Source organism: Lepisma saccharinum, chromosome 14, assembly GCF_977018435.1.
Source record: "Lepisma saccharinum chromosome 14, izLepSacc3.1, whole genome shotgun sequence".
Classification (NCBI taxonomy): Eukaryota; Metazoa; Arthropoda; class Insecta; order Zygentoma; family Lepismatidae; genus Lepisma; species Lepisma saccharinum.
This window is the reverse complement of record NC_139242.1, coordinates 52339738-52361684: the sequence shown is the minus strand read 5'-3', so window position 1 is coordinate 52361684 and position 21947 is coordinate 52339738. Positions and strand designations below refer to the sequence as shown.

The window sequence follows — 21947 nt, the reverse complement described above, 5'->3', positions numbered from 1 at the left end:
GATATCCTGTATTCAGATCATCCGAATTATCTGGATATCCTGTATTCAGATCATCCGAATTATCTGGATATCCTGTATTCAGATTATCTGGATATCCTGTATTCAGATTATCTGGATATCCTGTATTCAGATTATCTGGATATCCTGTATTCAGATTATCTGGATATCCTGTATTCAGATTATCTGGATATCCTGTATTCAGATTATCTGGATATCCTACATTCAGACTATCCGAATTATCTGGATATCCTACATTCAGACTATCCGAATTATCTGGATATCCTACATTCAGACTATCCGAATTATCTGGATATCCTACATTCAGACTATCCGAATTATCTGGATAACCTACATTCAGACTATCCGAATTATCTGGATATCCTATATTCAGACTATCCGAATGTGTGCATTATCCTGACAGTTATATCATTTTTCTGTTTTATGGGCTATCACCATATTCTTTTATCATTTTCGTATTTCATTCTACGGATTTTTTTCCAATCCTTCATCAAATCTGTTCTATCCGAATTATCTGAATATTCAAATTCTCCAGATATTTGGATTATCTGGATAATCGGATTATCCAGATTATCTGTTGCATCTGAAATGGATATTGGATAATTTGAAATACGGATATTCGTTATCCAAATTTTGTGGCCATCCCTACTTTAAGAGCCATTCAGCTTGGTAAATGACCTCATTTGAGAAGCAACTTAGAGATTTCCCTACAGGAATTTATCATGCCTAGAAGGAATTGAAACCTACGTACATCCCTCAGGTGCTGTTGACAGGGAGACAACGGTGCTTTACCCTAATAATCCAGAAAAAGTTGTTACGGAAAATACAAAGGTAAGGGAAAGATGCTTATGCTCCACTCCAGAAACTTCCGAAAGAAAGGTCCCCCTATAATATGGAGAGTAAAAATTGGCGAGTGTTTTTTTAAATCTAACATTTCAAAATTTGAAATCATACTCCCTTCAAGACAAAATTCAAAATTCCTTTACAGTATTATTATCATCATGGGAATAAATTTTTGCTCCGTGCGGAACAAACTTTTTATTTATTTTATAATTTTATGTATTTTTTAGCAATGTCTACTGAGTTTGAGTAACTGTAACCCTTAACTGTGTTGCTTTTAACTTTCAGAGAGGGCCAAACGTCGCAGGAAGAATGGCATAGGCTCTATGGAAAATGCTCTGGAAATGAAATTTACCATATAAAACTTGGGGACAGTCGCTTCTTTGGGGAATATGAAGGCAAGAGCTTCACGTATGCCAGCTTCCACTCTCACAGGAAGTAAGTTTTCAAATAATATTATGTAAATGCACTTTCAGCAAGTTTGTGTGTTATTTACTGTGGTATTAGTGGCAAAATGAAAATTCTAGAAATTGTTTTATTATATTTTTAAAATTGTGTTTATTCTATATTTGTTTTCCCTTAATTTCTAGAATACTTAAGGTTTCCTGCACAGAGTGGTTACAAAGTGGGTGTACCCTCCTTTATTTTCGACACTATGATGGTTATGATTGATTGATAGATATGAACACATACCTGATACTTTGAGTCCTCAACATTGGCATGGAGACTGTCATTTTGGTAGCATTGTGTTACGTTTAGCTGTTAGATTGCTTAAGCTGCTTTGCTGCCAGAGGATGTTTGTACGAGGATTGAAATAGTGTTAATCACTCTTGACCAGTATTTAATAGAAACCATACAAGTGGGGGGGGGGGGGTTATCACGTGCGAGCCAGTAAGGTAACACTGATAATGATAAACCCAAAGTGTGACCATCTACCTGCTTTGTTTCGTGGTTCCTTGGCTGAGTCACGGCACGGCGTTGCATTGGTCCATCGAAGGTGTCTTCAGTGGGTTCGCCCAACCCCTTTATGAAGACCAACTTAGCACTGTCACTTGCAACACACTTCACGCTTCGCCCAAGACACCCCCGGTGACCTCTCGTCACCTGGGTAGTGCTGGCGTTTTTTTTATTATACAGCATTATATTCCGGCTTGCAATGATTGCCTAAATAAGACCTTCCTGTGCTAGAAGTTCTGAAGATTAATCTCCGCAAAACATCTGCCAGTACAGGGTGCAGAATTCGGCTCTGCTTCAAAAATGATGGTCTCCATACCGATGTTCTAGACTCGTAAACCAGCAGGTATGTGTTCATATCAAGAAATTAACCAAAACCACCGTAGTGTCGAAAATGAAAGTGAGTATTCCCACTTTGTGACCGCTGCACAATACATTGAAAATAATTCAATATTTTTCTATAATGTTTATAATGTTCTTCATAATGTTTTCTACTTCTCCCCAGGTATGGAGTTGCATTGGTGGGAGTACGTCCTTCTGAGCTTCCTGAATTCTATGAAGACACAATCTTGCTAAACCCGGGACCACGACACATCATGAAGAAGACTGATACTTGCTACTACATGAGCATCACGAAAGAAGAGAACTCTGCTTTCATTGTTGCGAACCAACAGCCAAGTTCTCCAGAACGAGAAGGAGAGAAGCCCAAGCAAACTGACGGTACCCAACTTCAAAACTCCATATGTCTTAGTGAGTGTCGCCTGATTGTCGTGGCTTATTACTTTTACAATTGTTTTTGGAATGGTTCCTTGTGTGCTTCATGCATATATTGTTTTAAACTACAATAATAATACTACATATGCTGACCAAGGCAGTCTATATTTCAGTTAAAAGAAAAAAAAATAATGTTATTTTTCAACCCTCTATCATGGTCTTCCTCAGACTTGAAAACAAACTTTTTTTTTCAAGTCTGAGGAAGACCCTGATGGAGGGTTGAAACATAATGTTGTTTAGAGCTTTTTTCTTTGGTTTTATATTTACCGAAATAACTGCCTTGGTCAGCATATGTAGTGTTTCTTCTGTCATGAAAACAAGGCTTAATCGTGTTACAATATTAATTATAAAAGCACTGAAATGATGGTGTTTTAGGGGTTTTGTAATACATTTGTTTGCAGATAAGAAATTTTAACACGTTGGGGTCGGATAGGAACATGCAGCTGCTCAGACATTTCATTGAGTTACAACAGAGCAAGAAAAGAAATGCAAGTATCATAGGAATGTGAAGCATAAGTTGTCACTTGTCTCACCCACTTGGTTTTAATCAACTTTTTCCTATGCATACTGCTGTTTCATCAATTGTCAACCTTCCTGTTATTTTTTTTAAGGTAAAAGTAGGAATTTGCGTGATGAACTGATGATTGGATGAATTAGGTTATTTTAAGTCACTTTTCTGCTACTTTTGACTAATTGCGAAGGTCAGGACACTCGCAAAGAACACCCATGCCCAGACAGAGATTTGAACTCGGGACCCCTGACATGGTAGCACACTATGATAATCACTCTGCCGTGAAAGTTGGCATGTGATGAGGTGGAAAATAAAATAACAGTATAGCTAGAATTATACAAACAAGTGAAGCAGATAATACAATGTTCATTTATTTCAGTTGAGATCCTTAGGTGTCTGCTAAAGAACCATGTGATTCCAGCAGCTGCCCAGGTTCAATTTCGAGAGTGGGTGATCTGCCAGAATTTTTTCGGCCTTGTGCATGAAGTGGCTCTGGGGTTCCCCCAACCTCATATAAATGGGTACCTGTGGGCAATTTTATTTGGTGAAGGTGGCCAGAGCATGGTACTGATCACATCACCTCCAAAAAATTGCATAGATCGAGAATGTGTGAGGCCCTACCCCCACATCCCCTAAATGTGCCTTCATGGCATGGTTGTATGTCCACGGGGAAAGTTTTTGAAATGTGTTTTAAGTAATTTATGGTTTATAATTGATGCAATCCAGTCCTGTACCATGACCATGCAGCCTAAGGTGTGGTTTGAGTCATCTTTCCTCCAGAGATTTTGGCCAGTGTATGGACTGGTGGTCACACACCACCGTGAGGAAATTGGGGAGCTACGAATGAGTAGCGTAACCTGGCCACTGAAATCTAAGACGACAACTGGGGGTTGGTCATGCTGACCACATGTAACTACGTAGTTGGATGATCTCTAACTAAGGCATGTGGGAGTTAAGCCAGCAGGCAGACATATCCTAGAATCTAAACCCATAATATTCAACATATCTAATCTAATGATAAAACAGTTTTGTGCTGTGCAGAAATTTTCTCAACTAGTGAAGTTCAATATTTGAATTCCTGAAATTATTTTGCACAGAATTTTGTTTGTTTAGGCATGCAGACAGACAAAATAAATTAAGAGGAGGCTCAATGTTTACAATAAAATTTATGCACTTTTAATGTGATTATCACTTCATTTATGTGCATTTTTGTGATCTGCCTTAATTATTATTATGCATGAATCTTTATATTTATTATAAAATTATTGGGTGTAATATAATTAATATTCAACACATTAAGGATGAATATTTTACAAGATGATAATGTGAAAAATGAAGGTTGCTGTATGACAGCTCTTTCCAGGAAAAAAAAAGTAAATTATTTGTTGGATGAGCACTTCACTAGAGATGTTACCGAGACAAGATCTTTTACCTTCGGAGTTTGGACTCTTTTTTTTTAATAAAGCCATATTACAATTATTCATGCAAATGAACTTGTGTTGACTCAATTTATGTGGTGCAGAATATCGTTACTAGGCAAGGCTGTATCTGTATCAAGATTTTTTTCTTAAATGATGATGCTGGTGTAATGCACACAAATAATTCTCAACATCTGTGTATGCTGCAATTAGTGTTATTCGGCAAGTTCATAACTTCAACTTTGTACAGATCTGTCTCCATAATGTCATGTAAGTCCTATATTTTGGCATGAATTACTTTCTCTTAATGATATATTCAAGTGGAATATAAGATAATGATGATGATATCAGATCAACCCATCTCTATCACCTCATACAACCCCAGAAAGGATAAAATCTTCTCTAATCAAATTCATACTTTCTTTTCTGCACTCAGCTACATTTACAGAAAATGTAAGTGGTGATTCAAGAGAACAACTAAAGGATAGTTCATCTGCTTCCCATGCATCTGATGCGCCAATTACTGGAAACCATTTAAATGTGCCGAAACCTGGAGAGAATCCAAATTTGCTCAGTCCAGAAATCCTCAGTCAACGAAGAGGTAGGTACCAACAAGCATTGTCTGATGTTTCTGCAAGACTTAATCCTTACTTTCTTAGAAATGTTATGTTTTGTTTTTTGTCCTTCAAAATAAAGTATTTTAATAGTAATTTCTACTCAGAGGAAAAAAGCAAAACAAACAATTATTAATTTACTTAATAAGTTTTTAATAAGTTTTAAGATTGTCCCTTTTCCCTGGTTTTACAATAGTTTCTGTTCTATTATTCCAAATAGTTTTCTTGAAGTGTCTCTGAAAAGATAATATGATCTGCAAATACAAATTATAAAAAGAAGAATTTCATGTTTTTTGACTGTGCAATCCAAACATAGCCTTTGCACTAAAAGAGGAACAAGTATTGTATTCAGAATTTTTAAAAATAAAATCTTGAGAGAAATTGGCATCTAAAAAGATGAAACAATTGCATAATCCACCTTGATTCCTGATGAAGCCTTCAGTGAGCAGGACTTGTAGCACGTATGCAAGAGGAAAGGAATTCTGTAGGAAGGTCAAAATGAAGATAGAATGAAATATAAAGATGGACCTGAAGGAAATTGATAAGTAAGGATGACCCGAATAGGGAGAGATGGAAAGACTTACATTGTTGCAGCAATGAATCTTTGGATTTAAGAGTGCCAGAAAGTTAGTTTTGAGTGCCCAGTACTAAGCAAACATCACATTCATCTAATTTCAATGTATCAGGGAACTACACATGACTTATCATTTTTCACTGCAATTTGAAACTCTTGTCAATATTTTCCATGCTGTTAAAAACAAAGAAAAAGCAACAACTTGCATAATTAAACAGTGAATAAGTTATACATATAGGGACTGAATGTTCAGCTATGTGACCAACTTGATGATAAACTCATCCATCGTTTTCAGCCATTTATAATACAATTTCCTTTTTAAAACTTTTTGCAATTTGAGCTTTCTCTCACTTAGCATTTAAACATGTTGTTTCCACTTCCCCATCCCCCAAAAAACCTTTCCTATATCATTGTTTTCTTTCTCCTCATCTTACTATAAACAAAATGTCTTTTCCTCAACCCTTTTTTCTCATAAATAGGTTCCACTAAAACTATATAGTCATTTTTTTTATTTTATTTTTCATTTTCTTCTTACAGGTAGCCGCAGACCGAGCATTCTTCCTGTGCCGGATATGTTCACAAGCTCCTCTTTAAATATTGCTTCAGAACAGCAAGAAGAAGAAAATGGTGATGAAAGTGAAGACGAACTGGATGACGATGTTCCATGGAGATCGCCTAGTGAAAAAATTGCGTAAGTATTCTGATACGATTCCAAAAGGAGATATAAATTTCAGAAAAGATTTATTTGAATTTGTCACAGATTACATATCAGTCCTGAGTTCAATAACCTGTAGATTATGAAAAATATATATAAATGCTGAAAATTGAATGGAAAATTAGTTCTCTTTAAATAGGAGATTGATTAGTATTTACAACTTGGTAACAGCCATATCATAGTACGAAAATCGACATTGTTCTAGCCTTGTAACTAATATCCACTGATTATGCCAATGAAAAGGGTAAGTATTTAGAGAAGAAGATTATTTTTATTATTCATTACCTCAATAGGGTTACAATTAAGCTATACATCATTTCATTTAGAACAATAGTAATACAAATAATGACTTTTGAATCTAGTGTGTCTAGTATTATGATGTGCAGATAGTAATGTATAGTTGCTGAATGGAGGAGGTAGGAATAAGGGCACCCACAGAGGAGGCCGGAGGTGACATTTGTCCTCCTGCCTCTGAGATATCTGGATAAACTTCATGTAATTCGAATAGTGAAATTGTAGTCAGAAAACATGGACGAGAAGTGCCATGAAAGACTCTGATATCTGTGAATCGTGAAAAAGTACAAAAAACTAAACCGTTCATGAACAAAGTGATAGATGCTTACAGAAAGGAAGCAAGTCTAATGCAGTTTCTGTTTAAACAGTAGAGACTCAAGTCTGAATTTGACAACACCAAGGTATTTTCAGTTCAATTTCAATTTAAAATTTGTGAAAAGATAATAATAATAGAAGGTAAAATGTGAGTTTATGGCTGAAGGGCAAGGTATGAAATCTTACAGATGACCTACCAACCATACCATAGATCCTAAAATTATTTTGTAGCATGATTAAAATTCTCATCAAACATTAACATACACCTCATTTTATAGAACAGTTTGAAAAGATAAATATTAAAATGTAAGTCAACCATATCTTGGAATTTCGCATATTGCAGAGAAGAATCGAGTCAGTTATGCTTATCACTTCATGGTCCTCTATAGTCCAAAACACAAGTTGTTTTTTTTTCTTTAAATCACAGGCAGGTGTCATGGTACATAAACCCCTTCAATCATTTCTAGCCAAGGCAAATGAAAAGAGAAGTGTAGAAAATGTTAGAAAATTTATAAAGCACTGAGTAAAATATATCCTTCAGCTCACTTTGATTCCAATCTCCAGGTAATTAATGACATTCAGAAATGTTGTAAGGTCACTACTGTTAGCATTTCACCTAAAATTAGAATAACTTATAGATATTTGTACCCTTCATCAGTATAAAATATATTTATGGATTTATCCACATAAGTATATGTCTCCTTGATGCTTCATGTAAAATGTTATAAAAATTACCAGTATACTTCATGTGTACAACAAATTGCCACATGTGTGTTTATAGATGAATTTACTAGCAATGTATTGTTCTCTCTCACTGGTAAGTGTAAGTATTTACGATTACATAATACTCTCTGATACTGAAAGCTTCCAGTTTGAATTTTGAAACTCCTTGCCTATTTTCAATTGACTATAAACAATGCCAGCATAAACTTCTTTAATGTTTATATGCAAAGCATGTTCGTTCAGCACTGAATATTTGATATTGCACTTCCTTCTTTCTTTACTTTCTTCTTTTCCTTCATGTTCCTCACAGTGTGATTTACTCACGGTAAGTTAGTGTGTGTAACAATATGTTTATGTGTGCGTTTGTGGATATTATATTACACACTCTTACTTGCAGAGAAGAATACATTTGCTTACAGCTGCTTACCACATATACACATGCTTCTTAGCATTAAGGAAAAATGAACGTTTATAGTTTGCTACTCATACAAGAGTAAAGAGAATTTTGGTTAGGCGAAGAGTTACCTATGGTGTAAATGTTACCAGGTTTGATCCTTGATAGAAACCCTAAAATTTTAGTATAGTCCATCCTCGTGAGGTCACTTGAGGAGCTGCTTGCAAGCTCTATTGTAGCCGGGAACAGTGGTGACAAGAGCCAGTGTAGCAATAATACATCATCCAATAGAAGGGCCTCCCCAATGGTGCAGTGGTAGCATCATTGCCTTGTAATCTTAATACAACAAAAATATAACCAAATACAGTTGAGTGAAAAAAAAACAATGCTTAATGAAGTTAAATGCAGATTAACTGCATTGAACAGATAGATTGTGGTGATTATAAGCATACATTGTTTTCACTTAGTAGTTAAAAAAAATAGTTAACATGAATTTCTTATCAAGAACTTCAAACAAAGGTGCACAATTTGAGGTAATGTACATACAATAATAAATTTTGAACTATTTCTGCACTGCATTCTTAACAAGTTTCAATTCAAAAGCATGCAAGGATAAAAATATAGAATTTAGTCACTTAGCAACTAAATAAGAGAACTATATTTTCAACACAGTAGAAATTGATAAATTAAGTGATATTGGATTTACATAAGATATTGTAGTAGTACTACTAGAAAATATCAATTTATCAATTGAAAGTTTTCAAGGTATCAATATGTAGGTCCCGAGAAAAAAACTATTCAGTTTGATTGACTTGTGCAACATATATTATCACTATATAACTGTATTCAATGTCCTCCTCCATGGCCGTGTGGTCTAAGGCACTGTGCTTTGGACTCAGACTGCGGGATGGCTTGAATTCGAGTCCACCTAGGTTCAGTTTCTGGGTTCTCGGCCTGTGTGTTGGACTGGTGGCAATCCACCATCATGAGTAAATTGGCGAGCTACGAGAATAGTGTAACCCAGTCTCGGAAATCTCGTATAATGGCTGGGGGTTCGACGTGCAGACCCCACGTCACCCCAATACCGTTTGAAGATCTCCACACCTTTAAGTAGTATTGTGGGAGGGAGACTGGCAGTCGGGAGATCTGCCTAGGCCCTTCAAGGGCTACAGTTAATAACAGGGTTGTTATTAACTATATTTAATATACGTATAGAAGCATAAAGGTGAGATTACAACATTATAATATTACCTAAAATTTATAATCGAATTTACTATGAATGAACTACTGATAATGAAAATGACACAAGTCATTAAAATGATGAACAGTATGCTCCCATTTTTTTGCCACATCATTGAAATTTTCAAATTTCATTTTGAAGTTGAGTTTCTAATAATTGCATCTTGGCAATAAGAAAACCACATAATCTAATTATTGATTCAGACTAATTGAATTTCACTTATCAAACTTTTTCAATTAAATATGTCAGATATTCAGGAAATGACTATGGATAAATAGTTCATTCCATTAACACACAGCATTTAAGAGAATGCTTCTAAATGTGATTATACCTTTTCAAAATATATGTGTAATAAATATGATTGTTGAAACTTAATTTGAACAACTAAAATAAAAATTTAATATTTTTATGGGCCAAACCTTTTTTTTTTACATAATATTTTAATATTTATTCAAATGTTTTCTACTGTTATTGCCCATTCCTGAAAGACTTGTATAAAAAGCATATTTACATGGTTTTCCATTTCAATGCTATGTTAAATTGTGTATTCTCACTAATGCTTGTTTTCATGTACTTGTGTAAATCGAGAATATTCTCATCAGTATCCTTTGTAGTCTAGTTGTGTGTAAATGTTTCCTCAATCGCATTCATGTATAATTGTAATAGTCTGTTCGTATGTTACATATCCAAATTATTTATGATTTGTCCACTTACATTTTGGTTTATTAGCATGAGTAATGTATGGTGGTGTGTGTATTCGAGGGAGGAATGTGATCTGCAGTCAAGGTCTTTTTTAAAAAAAATTATACACGTTGTTTAGAATATTTTACACTCCATTGTTTTCAAAAAATTTTAATAGAGTAAAAAGCATGTTGTATCATTGAACCTAGTAGGGTCAAATTTAATGTGTCACTGCCCCTATGCCAGTGTAAAAATGCTGCCTCTGCTGCATACTTCTCTGTGAAGGTTAGTAATGGTATCAAGACAAGATATAGGACTTGGCAGTGTCTTGCTCGCATCATTTGTCATAAATGTTGGGTCTAATTTCAAACCCGAATATGTAGAATAAACAATGTATTCAACATGTCATTGCACAAAGTTTCGTGGCATATAGAGGACATTTAGGGCAAACAATTTTACTTGTTCGATGCCTCATTTTGGCTCTACATACCCTTGGAAAGCAGGATTTTATTTTGAATATATAAGAAACCACACAGCAAAGACTCGCATGCCACTAATGGATTGATTTTGAAATAAAAAAATATGTGAAGTTTCTGTAACTAATCACTTTGATATCCACTTGGTATATCTAAAAAAGTTAGGGAGTAAATTAAATTTGGTTTGGATAAAATTTCAATTTAATTCCAAAGTCTCGTACACTAACTCAGTTTCATGTAGCATTCCTAATCTCATATCTACAGGTCTCGTTCTAATCTTCATATTTAAAGGCCATCATGCCACAACCCCTAGTTAGTGCAGCTGTAAAGAAACAAGTCTGGCAAATGCCCTTGTCAACTATGTCCAGTTCTATGATAATTTATAAATATCATGTGATCTGTCACAGTACCTCAGAAGTTGATAATACTGCCTAGAGAACATATGATTTCCAAACCAAGGTACCAAATGTGATAGCTCATTAGACATATAGATATGACCTACAACAGTTCATGCAAGTCAACAAACATTACCTCTTGTCCTTTAGAGTTTGTTTTAAGTCCACATTATGCAGAAATAGGCTAATCAGGACTGGAGCTGTAATTTAAACTGGTGTCAAATCCACTATGTGCCCCCACCAGGTAACAAACCCAGTATCCCTTGCTTGCAGGATAATGTTACCAATGCACCATTGGGGAGACCTGTGATAATATTATTAAATTATACTACATGGACTGAACGTAAGTTATATTTTTAAAAGAATATGGGAAATGAATTTCTTAGAATGAATATGTGAACATTTTTTTTAAAAAATGAAAATAATAATCCTTTATTTATGTTGCTTCTAACTTAATTTAATCTTGTATGATAAAGTATAATTTTTCACAGTAGTTAACAACTATTATTAGATCTTTCAACTTATTTTATTCATTTACTCCCTGCTTAAGAGATATATTACTTCATAACTAAGTTCTAACCAATTTGATTTTGCAACAAAGGCAAATTGAATAATTAATTTTGAACAATTTTGCTCTTAAACATGAAAGTGAATGAGTTAACTCTTAGTGTGTAGTCCTTTCATAAGATAAATAAAATAGTGTTTTCATCAAAGGTAGTATTCATGCATGTTTGTAGTAAAATTAGAACAATGTGCTATGTCAAACACATACATGTATAAATCATGTTCAGGACCTGGAAAATAGACTGTGTACTATTGAAATTTCCAGAATTACTCTGTACTTCCTGCATGGAAGATCCTGATTTTGAGTATAAGGAAATGTAAAAAGTTATGTTCTATACAAACTAAAATTTAACTTTTATCTTCAAAGTATAAGATCCTGTCTTTTGACTATTTGAACACCATCTGGGAAGAAATAGTTGCCCAGTTAATTGTAAGATTATTCCATCAATGTTGCTTCAGGTCACAAATTTTATGGTTCCCTTGTTTTACGATGTTGTTTTCATCTGCACAGAATTACAAAATCTCTTTTCAACAACTTGTTAGACTCATAATATGAAGTGCAGTGAGGTTTTCTTTATATTTCCGTTATTTTACAATGCTTTCAATTGTGTATTCTCCCATGTTAATTGGTTTACCAATGGTAAACCAACTTTTCTCATGTATTAGAAATTGCTGGAAATTCTGAAGTTGTCGTACTTCTGTTCTTGTTTTACTTGCATTGCTGTTTTATTTCTATTACATCTAATTAATATATAATTAATAAAAAAAGTAAAGTGCTCTCCTGTGCATTGCACCATGCCTTGAAGGTGTATAGGGGTGCAAAGTTAGGGCCCCACACTTTCTTGATCACAACCAAAGTTGAGAGTGATGATATCAGCACCACGCCCATGGCCACCTTTTCCCCCCAAGATTTTCATCCAGGTACCCACCTGGGTGGTTGCCGGAGCCACTTGAACAGGTGGAAAAAGATCCCGGTTCTCTCCCACCGGGAATGGAACCTGGGTCGTTCGCATGGTAGTCAGATGCCCTAACCACTGAGCTACCGCAGCTCATACATACAATAAATAATAATTATTGCAGTAAACCAGGTGAAATTTTCAGAATGAGCCACTGATTTCTTTTGTATCAACTTAGCTAATTGTGATGTTAAATGATCTGATGGTGATAGATAATGAGATTCATGCCTTATCCAAAGTTCAAACCTGGAACCCCTTTCTGCCACTTTGCTGCCAAATGAATTATTGTAAAATTGTGAGACCAATGAATACCATAATGTAACTTAAGATTCTGTATGATCTCGTAGTTATGATTATTGATTAAGTTGATAAGTTCCATCAAAAGACCTTAAAGGTACCATATGCTCAGCCTGGCCTTATGCCCATATGCTTTAAGCTATATAAGAATGGCATTGCACTGGAAATATCTAAATATTTTTCTTCAGTAAGGTAACCATTTTCTTCATTAAGCAGGTCCTGACCATGACATAGTCTTCATTAAAATTTACATGTTTTTGTCTAAACATAGCATGGTGCGTAGTTGCTTTGTAGTTTGCCAACTTTGTCTGCAGTTGTGACCTAATGCACTTTCTTCTTGCACTTTGCCAAGTTGATTGTTATCCTACTCAAATTTATAAAAAATTGCTTGAGCATTATAAAATTGAATTGCAAAATTATTTGCACAAGGAACAGTTCCATATTTTTCACTCCCTTGCACTGCTATGAAGGTCAGAACTGCCCCTGCTAGTTTCTGCAAGCTAGAAAGATTTCTCATTCACATGCACAATCAAGAACCAAATTTACTTTTTCTCAGATTGGAGGTTACAGAAATTCAGTGTGAAGAAAAAACTGATCGTCTTTGGCATGATGAATGCTCCAGGTAAGCAATTATAGCTCTCAGAATGGAGAAAAAACGGCATTTCACAGATGTTATAGTTGAATGACAAGTTTAAAGGAATCCAGGAATAAAACATGACTATGACTGCAATTAGTCGCTACTATCATGCCAAAATGTTCTGATTGCAACAATGTTATGACTGACAATTGAACACTATTAATTCTACATTGTCACAACTCCCAGCATAGATGGGAAAATATACTAATGGATTTTAATTGGTGCATTAATGCTTACATAATACTTCTAGAAAAGTAATGAAAAAGTAACTTTCAACTATAAAAACATACATGAGAATATCATCAAATAAATTTACATCACTCTTTAAGAAACTTAAATTTTAATTAAAAGTGAAATGAATATTGTATGGAACCTTTTTAAGAAAAATCACTGAATTGACTAACTTAGTTTCAAAATAATTAGTTTCTGGTATTTGTGAATATTTACAGAAAGATATGTATCTTCATTATTACCATTTTTCCATTATTATTGTTATTACTTTCTAAACTACTTAAGACGATTACCAACAGATAATTAATATATAATTATATGTGTAAAGAATACATACAAATTGAATGAAAATTTGCATAACTTTCAGATTGTTAATTATTTAAAGTATCAAGATATGATCGGATATTGAGTCAAATAAATCATTGGTTTATTTGATAAACTAAGTGAACAAAGTAGGTATGTAATGCACAATTTATTTAATTATTTAGTTGAACTGCGCTTTTTTAATATATATGTAAATGCTTTCTTTAATATAATAAGAATTACTTTTTATGTCATAAATATTGCTACCAACCCCATTATCTAGCACTCTATAATTTTCTAAGACAATAGATCAGTTTCTGTAAGATACATGTATACAGCCAGTGCATTATAGTGGTCATAATATTTGCACCCAATGCTGTAATTTACCTTAATTAGGAGTACCTCTAATGTAAAATTACCATATTCAAATTTTAAAAAGCAATATGCGATGGTCTTACCTTCAACATGCAATTTTCTGTATTTGAACATTTCAATGTTCAGTTACTGTACTTGCTGGCAACAATGTACGCTTTGTGCAAGATGTTCTAGAAGTCTTTATTTTCTGTGCTATAAGTCTTTCAATACGTGTAATATTGCTCAAATTCTCAAATTGTTTACACTAACTTTACATATTAATTTAGTTTAATGCAGAATTACTTCATAGGCAACACACCTCAAGAATTCAGCAAATTATTTATGTACAGACTGTCATTCGTTACCTTGGGTAAGGTCATATGTTAAATCATCTCTTTACTGACACAGTGTCACGAGAGAATTCTAATTGTTCAGGTACTTATTGACAAACATGCTAAAATCCTATTATGTACACTGTATACTGAAAACAGCCTTGTATTGTTTCTTGCTTTTTACCAATACCTGGTTATGTGAATTTTAGGGCATATTTTAATGATTCTGTACCAATGGCAACTTTACACTGCATGTAGATTGTCCAAAGGGGATACATGATGGAAATGAAATATTGCATAATAACCAGAAAATTACATGTTCAAGGTAAGACATACAGTGTTTATTTGAATAACTATGTATTCAATGAATAATTTTAGTGGTTTTATCCCTTACAGTATTATAAAAGGATTTCCTCCTGTTTCGCCTTATATTGGAGTTAGTCCTACCCTCTGCTACCTCCTGAAAGAAAAGAAGCCCCTGTGTTGCCTTCAATTAGCTCAGGTATTTAATTTGCATAATAAGTATCTACTTTTTCTTTACAGTTGTTGAATATTCTATGTAATTAATATGGTGGATTCTCAAAATGAAGATTCATATTCTGGATGTCAGGCGTTACTTTCTTTATATTTTCATTCAAATGGCGAATAAAATGCTATAATCTATTCATATAATTTCCACTACTCTAATATTTTGTATTACAAATATGTTTAATGTTTGTGTGTGAGAGAGAGAATTGGGGGGATAGAGCGTTTACCGGATGTTACAAGAGCTATTTGGAAATTGATGTCCAATGAACTATCTTACAGTATACTACCAATAAGAAACAAAACTTGCATGTCATGCATGAAAAATTTATGTAATAAAATACTCTGAAGGCCAGAAGGTTTAACCTGGCATGGCTCCTGTCAAAAACTTCCATCTTCTAGAAGGTGCTGTTGCCACTCATTTTGGTTCAAGCGAGTAGACATGGTGACAGGCCATGTGGCAAGCAGTTATTTGGGAGTGCAAGCGCAGAATTCTCCATTAATTGCACATTATGACAATGTGCCAACATTGCCCTTGCGAGGAAAATGACTACTCCTGGTAGGCAGAGAATAAAGCACATATTGTCTCCAAGGCTTCACCCAGTCGATGAAAACACCCATGTGATGCCTGGGAAAGTCAGCTGGCAGAAGGAAATTACAGTTTGGCACCAACTGTGTGAAGTTAAACTGTCTAGCCTTTGTGTGCTCATGGAATCCTGCTCATGCAAACTAATCAAATAGCAAAGAAACATCATTTTTTTCTAAATTATACACCAAAGAAGCTGCCAGTTACCTTCTGCTTTGTTTTAACATAGGTTTTGTATGCTCTGCAAAAACTAGAAAAAGACATCAGACATTGCAAAAACATTGCTTTTTCAATGTTCTCCCAATTGTATACAATCCTCACATATTGTATAAAAATATCTGCATCTGAGATTTCCTTTGTTGAATATTGAATTTTCATTATTTAGTATCGCTTTTCTGCCACTTTGGCTATTTGCAAGGATGAGATGAGTGATTATATTAGATGAAACTGATTAATGGAGACACTCGAGGAATACCCATGCCCAGGGTGGGAATCAAATCTTGGAACTTCGGTGGCGGAATCAAAATTCAACCAAAAGGCAAGCCTGTTAAGGCATTTTCTTTGTAATTTGCAAAGAGAATGTAATGTCATTACTATACAGATGCCATTTAATATATGTTTCTCCTTACTTTCAGGTGTGTGAACATTGCACGTACAGAAATGCAAAGGAGTACAATTGGCAAAATAAGACTATAATTCTAGCTGCAGACTATGCGTCGAATGGCATATATAATTTTATCATTCCTTTGAGGGCTCATTTCCTTCAAAAGACTTCCTTAAATCCTATCATTCTACTTCTCGAACGACGTCCAGATATTGCCTTCCTAGATGCTGTTTCCTATTTTCCTTTAGTCTACTGGATGCTTGGATCTATAGACTGGTAAGTATTCAGTTAATACCCTCTTCATATAAATTAACATTATTTTCCTTTATTTCTTCCTGCATTGCTGATCACTGATCAGTAAAAGAAAACAATTGAGGTCCTTGCCAGTTGATCATACTGAATATATTAGATATAATTTCCTTTTCATAGTCTTGATTCATATCCTGTTTTTAACAAACTACTTTATATCTTTACATGTTGTACTTAAAAGGTTTCAGATCTAGTACATGCAGTTCCTCATTTAAACTTCTTAAGTTTGTTATTAAGAATGGGACAAATTAATCAGTTTTGACCAATCCAATATTGGAAAAATTGCCAATAATTTTACCGACCCAACACATCCACAATTGCCTTTAATTTAAAGTAAAATTCTGTAACTTTGTTATTTGTAATATTGTTTATGAAGTAACCTAATTCATATGACCTGTTAAATATCTAAATATGTGGTTCATTTTTCAATTGTGAATCCAGTTGGTCATCTTGTTACTAACATCAGTTATGGACCTTAATGAAACAATGGGTAGGGTGACCAGACGTCCTCTTTTATCTGTACATGTCCTCCTTTTTAGGCATCTGTCCGGTATCCGGGCGGATTTTTTAGAAATCTGTAAATGTCTTCCTTTTTTGGAAAGAGTATAGCATTGACCATAGCAAATGTGCTGCATAGAGAATGCTTCCACACATAACGATCATCATATCACTTGGGGTGTGTTAAGTATTCGAGCAATGCTCACTTAGCATCTGGGAGCCAAACAAGATCACTTTCTCGACTGAGTCATTAGTAGGATGCGGATTTATAGGCACTAAAAACCTCTCAAAATAGGCACAAAAATGATGAAAATAGGCACTTAAAAAGGTACTATATACTAAAAAAAATGCACGAAAATAGACACCCTAAAATTTAAAAAAAAAAAGATATAAAATGGGTAATGAATGTGAACTTATTTCAATTTTCTTTTTACAATATACAGTTATACTGTATTAGCACTTCAGTTTATACATAAAAGTGCGCTAACAATTAACAAACGATTAATACTCTTTTGATCGAAATTCACATTTGTGGGGAATCGTCAGTTAAAGTAATTCTCACAAAAAGAGCTTGTGCTAACGACTGTGTGGATTTGAACAAACGATGAAAAACACAATTTGCATCATTGTGACAAAAAATGTAAACAGTGTTCCAATTGAGAACCTCAAATCTGGCCAATACCAGATAACATCAACAAAACCTTCTTCAATGTAGGGAAAGCCAAAGGCACGTATTAAATACCTGAAGTATGCAAAAATTACAGAATATCATTTTTTTGGCACAATCAAGCGAAATAGGTACTAACCCTCGAAATAGGCATTTATAGGCACTATAAAAATGTGTTTTCGTACTAGAAACACCATGAAACTAACTTTAAACATTAAAGCCTGTGTTTTACTACAAATAAATAAAATAGGCAAAATTCCACACCCTAGTCATTAGTATTATTCTAACTCCTTGCTTCGCCCTTTGAGACTGCAGGAATGCACGTAGTCTGTAAAAAGTAAAGTGCTCCCGTGTGCTTTGCACCATGCCATGAAGATGTATAGAGGGTGTGGAGTTAGGGCCCCACAAATCCTTGATCGCGGCCGAAGGTGGGGGTGATGTGATCAGCACCAATCCCCTGGCCACCTTTACCCCCCAGAGTTTCCTCCAGGTATCCAATTTACACAACGCTTGGTGAGCGTCAGAGCTGCTTGATCAGGTAGAAAAAATCCTGGATCTCCGCTGCTGGGGATCGAACCTGGGTCTCTCGCATGGTAGTCAGACGCCCTAACGACTGAGTCTGTGCAGTCCGTTTTCGATTGATTGATTTGGTTTATTTTACTTCTCTCTTCTGCCAGTTTTGGATAATCGCAAAGATGGGTATGAGCAATGATATGACGATTTTGATGAAGGGGCACTCACATAGAACACCCATACCAGGCCCACAATTAGAATCCGGGACCTTTGGCGTTGTGGTGCTCTGTGCTAACCACTTCTGCACGAAGATCGAACAGTTCCTTTTCGAGTTATACATAGGCGATACACAAACGCGTAGTGAGAATTTTGATTATTAAGTAATATTTACTTTCATGAAATAACAAAGCGAAAGTGTAAATTCAAAAATGATCTTGCAAGAAAATATCCGGCATTTAAAAGGATGGAAGAAACAAATATGAGGTATAGTGGAACCACGAGCAAAACAACTTGCGCAGACCCGCGACTCCTGTGCACCGTACCCCCGCGAGTAGGGGAGGGGGAGAGTTGACCATGCTTCCTTATGGCCCGAGGTGGAGGGAAGAAGGGAAAGCTGCGCGGGGACTTTTCGTCCCAAGGTTTTTTTCCTTGTGGTCGATCTATAAGTGTAAGGTGGCTGTCACTTTCCCCTGCTGTTGAAAGAGTGCTAGAAATGTTCCTGGCATTAAAATCATATTTCTTGAAACTACCGAAAATTTTAATTCTGTTTTTGGAAATAAGTTAAAATAAATATTACTTGTTACATTTGCATTCACTTGTGGGTATATTTCATTCTAATATCCAAGAATTAGAAAAGTAGTAAAATTATGTGCTTCAATTTGTAGATATTCCTTGTCATTTGTTAAATAACTGATTAGGAGATTGCTTTCTTTGCTTTGGTAAGAGGAAGTTATTGAAAAGTATCTGTGAACAAGGCGTTGGCAAGATGTTTTAAATATTGCTTAAATTATGAGTAATGACAAATGTGGTGCCATTTTTTGCGGTGTCCTCTTTTTTATGACTTTGTCCTCCTTTTTCGCCATGCTCTGTCCTCTTTTTTGAATGTGTGTGTCTGGTCACCCTAACAATGGGTAGAATATCAGTTATTAGTAGCTGTAAATTTTATATAAGCAGTTTATCTGTATTGAAAAACACTTCATATCAATCAGCCTCTACATAGTACGCATGATATTTTAGATCATAATAATTTGGTAACAATGTCAACGTGAAATTCATAATAATGGTTAAGTTACGAAATCAAACATTGAATTAACAATAAGAAAAAATTGACTCTATTTTAAAGTTTGACAGCACTATATTTCCCCATATTTTCAAGAATCCAGCAATTTTTTTGTACAATAGTAGAGGAAATGGAAAAGGGCTGCGGCCACAATAGACCCTGATGGAACATGCTATTGGTTTAATTTTCCATCAACTCTTAGTAAATAATTGCAGATTCTATGAATCAAATTTCATGTTTTTTTGTTATTAGTATTTTGCTTGGAAAATAGTAAATCAGCCTTAATGTCAGTATGCAAAATAGACTAATATAAGTTGACATGTATTTGTGGATATTTTTGTTTAATTATTGTGAAGGTGTTTATTCACTGTTGTGATTATTAATCAGTAAACTTCTTGTTTACTTGCAGCCTGGATGACCTGCTGCGAGCAGGGATCACACTTGCTGAGAATGTTGTTGTTGTAAATAAAGAATTGTCGAACTCTGCTGAAGAAGATACTCTTGCAGACTGCAATACCATTGTAGCCGTCCAGACTATGTTTAAGTAAGTTATTTCATAGCTATCACCTTTGCAAGCATAAAGAATGATTTTACATCATAAGCAGCTGTTGTTCTGGTTCATTTAGCATATGTACAGGGTGGTTTATAAGTATGAAAATACCCATTTACAACAATTTGCTGAAGAAGTGTGTGCGTGTTCCATTATTATTCTGTGTATTTTTAAACAGTACATTGATTATTTAATATGGGGGTTTCACAAACTTATCTGGATTTCATCAAACTTGTAGTAGCAACCTAAAATGATATATTACTGGTTTGGTTTATGAAACAGTATGTCCTAAAATTGTGGAACAAACTTATATAGATATATTTACACAGTACCATGTGGTAATATCAAACCATATCCTGTTTAGTGATTGCAGATATGATTGATTATGATGAGGCAGTTGTCAAGATTGTTTGAGTGAGTTTAGTGATATGTGTATTATGCATGTGTATGTGTGTAATTAAAATGTGATTACGTAGACATCATCCATATACAATCTCAGGCAAGTGCACAAAGGGTGTTAAACAGTGTAGTAGTTCCAAAATTTTCACAGGTTATACACTAAGTTTTGAGGAATGTTAAGTGGAGACCATGTTCTTATTAACTTTGGATTACATAGGCATGTATGAAATGATCTAACTTCTACAAAGTCATTCATGGTAGAATTCTGATGATAACATAAAATAAAAATTATGAAACACATATTTTAATACTTGCATTTAAAGGTAAATGCTACAGTAGTATTTTATGGGCTACAGTGTAGCATGTTAGTTTAGTTCAGTTTATTTGCATCCAAGGATTACAGTGTGTGTACAAATAACAGTACATGGTAATGTAGGCATGTTAATACATTACAATACAATACTACATTAATAGATCTTACACATACAAATACAAAATACATAGCCAAAAATTGTAAAAATTGGGCCTTACTTGGGTATTATATCAAAATAACAAAATAAAGCATAACATGAAGATACAGAACACTATAGCCTACTACTAGGTGACACTAATTATCAGAGTTACTTTGACATTTAAATTTACAAGAAGAATGTGATTATACTACGCAGTGGCGTGCGGTGCTAAATCAGGCAGGGGAACAGGTGACCTGCACTTGCCCCCTCCCCTCCCATACCTGTTGTAATATAATACAGTAAACCAAGTGAAATTCAACCCTTGTTGAAATGAACCAAATAAACATACGAAACATATGTTAAAAATTTTCAGAAGTGACATACATGAAGCACGTTAAAATTATGAAAAAAGCAATGTTAAAGCAAATATGATATAATGTAAACAAAAATTAAAAACAAAATTGTTGATGCGTAACAAAGGAAAAATTAATAAAAGCAATTTATGATTGATCAGAAAAAAAATGTTTTGTCGAAACCGGTTTCATCTCTCCATTAGATTAAGTTGACTTTTTTTTTTTGTTTTTTTTTAGAGTTGAGCATTGTAATTCAAACGTCCTTAATGCAATAATGGCAATCAGATGGCCGAGTTTTTTCATGACGTCTGCTAGATTTGTAGAAATTGTGACAAAATCCGAACTGTTCCAAACTCCCTCTCGGGAACAAACAAGGACAACAAAAATTTGCCACTGGAAGAGTATCCAGTTAATCATTTTACAGAGTTGTAGTAACTTGTTTGAAAATGCCTTGTGTACGATTTAGTTTTAGTTTATAATTAGGTTAGGATAGGTGTATGCTGCTGTCTTTTCTGTAAAATTCAATGTACTAAAAGCTTTCGTCTTCAGCTGGTCGATCATACAACATTCGCTCTCTTGTCCTGCACTGCGCTTGTCTTGCT

General features: G+C 34.5%; 1 protein-coding gene across 11 annotated transcripts in view; it reads left to right on the top strand.

Annotated features, from left to right (window-relative positions):
* The window catches only part of SLO2 (slowpoke 2), a 388893-nt gene that overhangs the window by 315381 nt on the left and 51565 nt on the right, over positions 1–21947 (top strand). For 7 of the 11 annotated variants that reach the window (XM_083135592.1, XM_083135594.1, XM_083135595.1 and 4 more), the window contains 8 exons: positions 1147–1296; positions 2318–2562; positions 4952–5120; positions 6245–6394; positions 13310–13375; positions 15007–15112; positions 16357–16601; positions 20001–20135. In XM_083135592.1, the coding sequence (XP_082991718.1) occupies positions 1147–1296; positions 2318–2562; positions 4952–5120; positions 6245–6394; positions 13310–13375; positions 15007–15112; positions 16357–16601; positions 20001–20135 (1266 nt within the window). The remainder of the gene's footprint in view (positions 1–1146; positions 1297–2317; positions 2563–4951; positions 5121–6244; positions 6395–13309; positions 13376–15006; positions 15113–16356; positions 16602–20000; positions 20136–21947) is intronic. The other 4 variants (XM_083135599.1, XM_083135593.1, XM_083135598.1 and 1 more) reach the window with 2 other exon arrangements.